This window comes from Pundamilia nyererei, unplaced genomic scaffold, assembly GCF_000239375.1.
Source record: "Pundamilia nyererei isolate P.nyererei 1_Seehausen unplaced genomic scaffold, PunNye1.0 scaffold00014, whole genome shotgun sequence".
In the NCBI taxonomy this organism is placed as follows: Eukaryota; Metazoa; Chordata; class Actinopteri; order Cichliformes; family Cichlidae; genus Pundamilia; species Pundamilia nyererei.
The window spans coordinates 3,274,350-3,276,182 of NW_005187415.1; the positions used below are offsets into that span (position 1 = coordinate 3,274,350).

General features: G+C 39.6%; 1 protein-coding gene across 4 annotated transcripts in view; it reads right to left on the reverse strand.

Moving 5' to 3' along the window:
- Positions 1–1,833, reverse strand: part of dock4b (dedicator of cytokinesis 4b) — a 138,407-nt gene that overhangs the window by 45,275 nt on the left and 91,299 nt on the right. For all 4 annotated transcript variants that reach the window (XM_013908795.1, XM_005725178.1, XM_005725179.1 and 1 more), the window contains exons 25-26: positions 1,168–1,302; positions 708–806 (exon numbers count right to left, since the gene is read on the reverse strand). In XM_013908795.1, the coding sequence (XP_013764249.1) occupies positions 708–806; positions 1,168–1,302 (234 nt within the window). The remainder of the gene's footprint in view (positions 1–707; positions 807–1,167; positions 1,303–1,833) is intronic.

The window sequence follows — 1,833 nt, forward strand, 5'->3', positions numbered from 1 at the left end:
CTATGACCTAATGAAAAACCCTGAAACCTGTGGTGAGCTGTGGCGAGTTGATCCAAGTAGGTACTAATGGAAAAGGGGCTCTTTTCCAGTGTGAACCACATTAAATCTGCTCAGAGTTAGTATGAAGGTAGAACAACTTCCTCTGCATCTGTCCATGGTGCTGAATTGTTAATATCAGCTCTATTTAAGGACACTACACTGTACACAAATATCTGATCCTAACACTTCTCAAGTGTTAAGGCAAATGCAGATCTACTATGTAACTATGTAGTCTGTACATAGGATAGGATGTGCTGTGTTATCAACTGTAATAATATTATACACTCAAAGTCTGAGCCTCTAGAAAGATGCGCTGCACATGTGAAAGCAGTAAATCTGGTTTCATCTGCATGTTTCACTTAGGTTTTACCACCAAACCCAGCATCAGGGTTCACTTAGTAAACTCTTTTGATTACACTTTTTTGATGCATGTATCAAAAATAGAACTCACAAAAAGCACATTACTTCAGTTAACATTAATTCCCAACAGAGTAAACCCATGAACTTAATATCTTTCTGTCTCTTATTTTTCCTGCTGCCCAATTCTACACAATTTGTAGAAATTGTAGTAATACCATCAACAGGCATTAATTATAATCTTTTACTTTTAGACTTGTAGACAGACAGATATGGATGGAGGGAAAGAGAGAAAGATCGAGTGGTCTTACCCTCAGGTCGTCTTTGCTGCTGAACGCCTGCAGCAGCTTCTGATAGTGCTTGTCACTCATCTGTCGCAGAAGCGCCAACAAACATGCCACAAATTCTCCCTGACAACACAACACATAATGAGAGGGAGAAGATGAAGCTTTAATGTTGTTGCGTATTCAGGGAAAACTTTTATTTTTCTGTCCTTTTGGAGAAGAAATGAGTTCAAAAAATAAGATCTATTGTGCTTTGAAAATAATAGTGGAACTAGTAAGAATTGTACTTATGTTAACAGGATTTTTAAGAGTTTCCTTGACCTTCCTTCATCAGACAATGATGATCACATTGTCATCCACGTCACCATTTCCGCCATTCCAGAAACTCTGTTTATTAACCTAATTACGCTTCTACATATTGTCAAGTTTTGGCATTTATAGCAGTAAGCTAGCTTACAAACACACACACACAGTAAAACACACATACAGTAACATCCTGGAACTGTAGTCTCATGGAGGTTCCAGCAGGCTGGGGCCGGTTGCTAATTTCCAAGATAGTCCTCAGTAAAACTCCCAGCAGGCTTTCCACAATTAGCTCCACTTCCTCAGACACCACAAGCTCCTGAGAGGGAAAAGAAAACACACCCATGTGAGAATGAATCACAGGTCAAAGTACCACATTACCTTGAGAGAGAGAGTATTAGCATTTAGAAAAGAAAGAAAAAAAATGTGAATCTTGAACGTAAGAGTCACTAAAATTCAAACAGACTCCATCTGTGCACTTATGTCCTCTTAAAGTTACCTGGCATTGTTCTGCTAGCACAACACTCAACTGGATTCAACAACTGACACCATTCTGCCTCCGAGCCAACGTCTACACCCCTCACCGCCCTGCCACCGCTACCCTGTAATTCTATTTTCATCAGTTTTAATGAGTCTTGCACCAGAATGTGGACTAATAAGAAGTTTCAGGGCCATGCAGAACATTTTGAGACTATAACTTAAAAAAGAGAGAGGAGAATGGAAACGAATAGGAGAAGGTAGAATACAAAAGACGTAGAGGCAGTTAAAGATGAAAAGAAACTCAAATAGAGCGGTGAATAAACTGGTGTGTGTGTGTGTGTGTGTGTGTGTGTGTGTGTGTGTGTGTGTG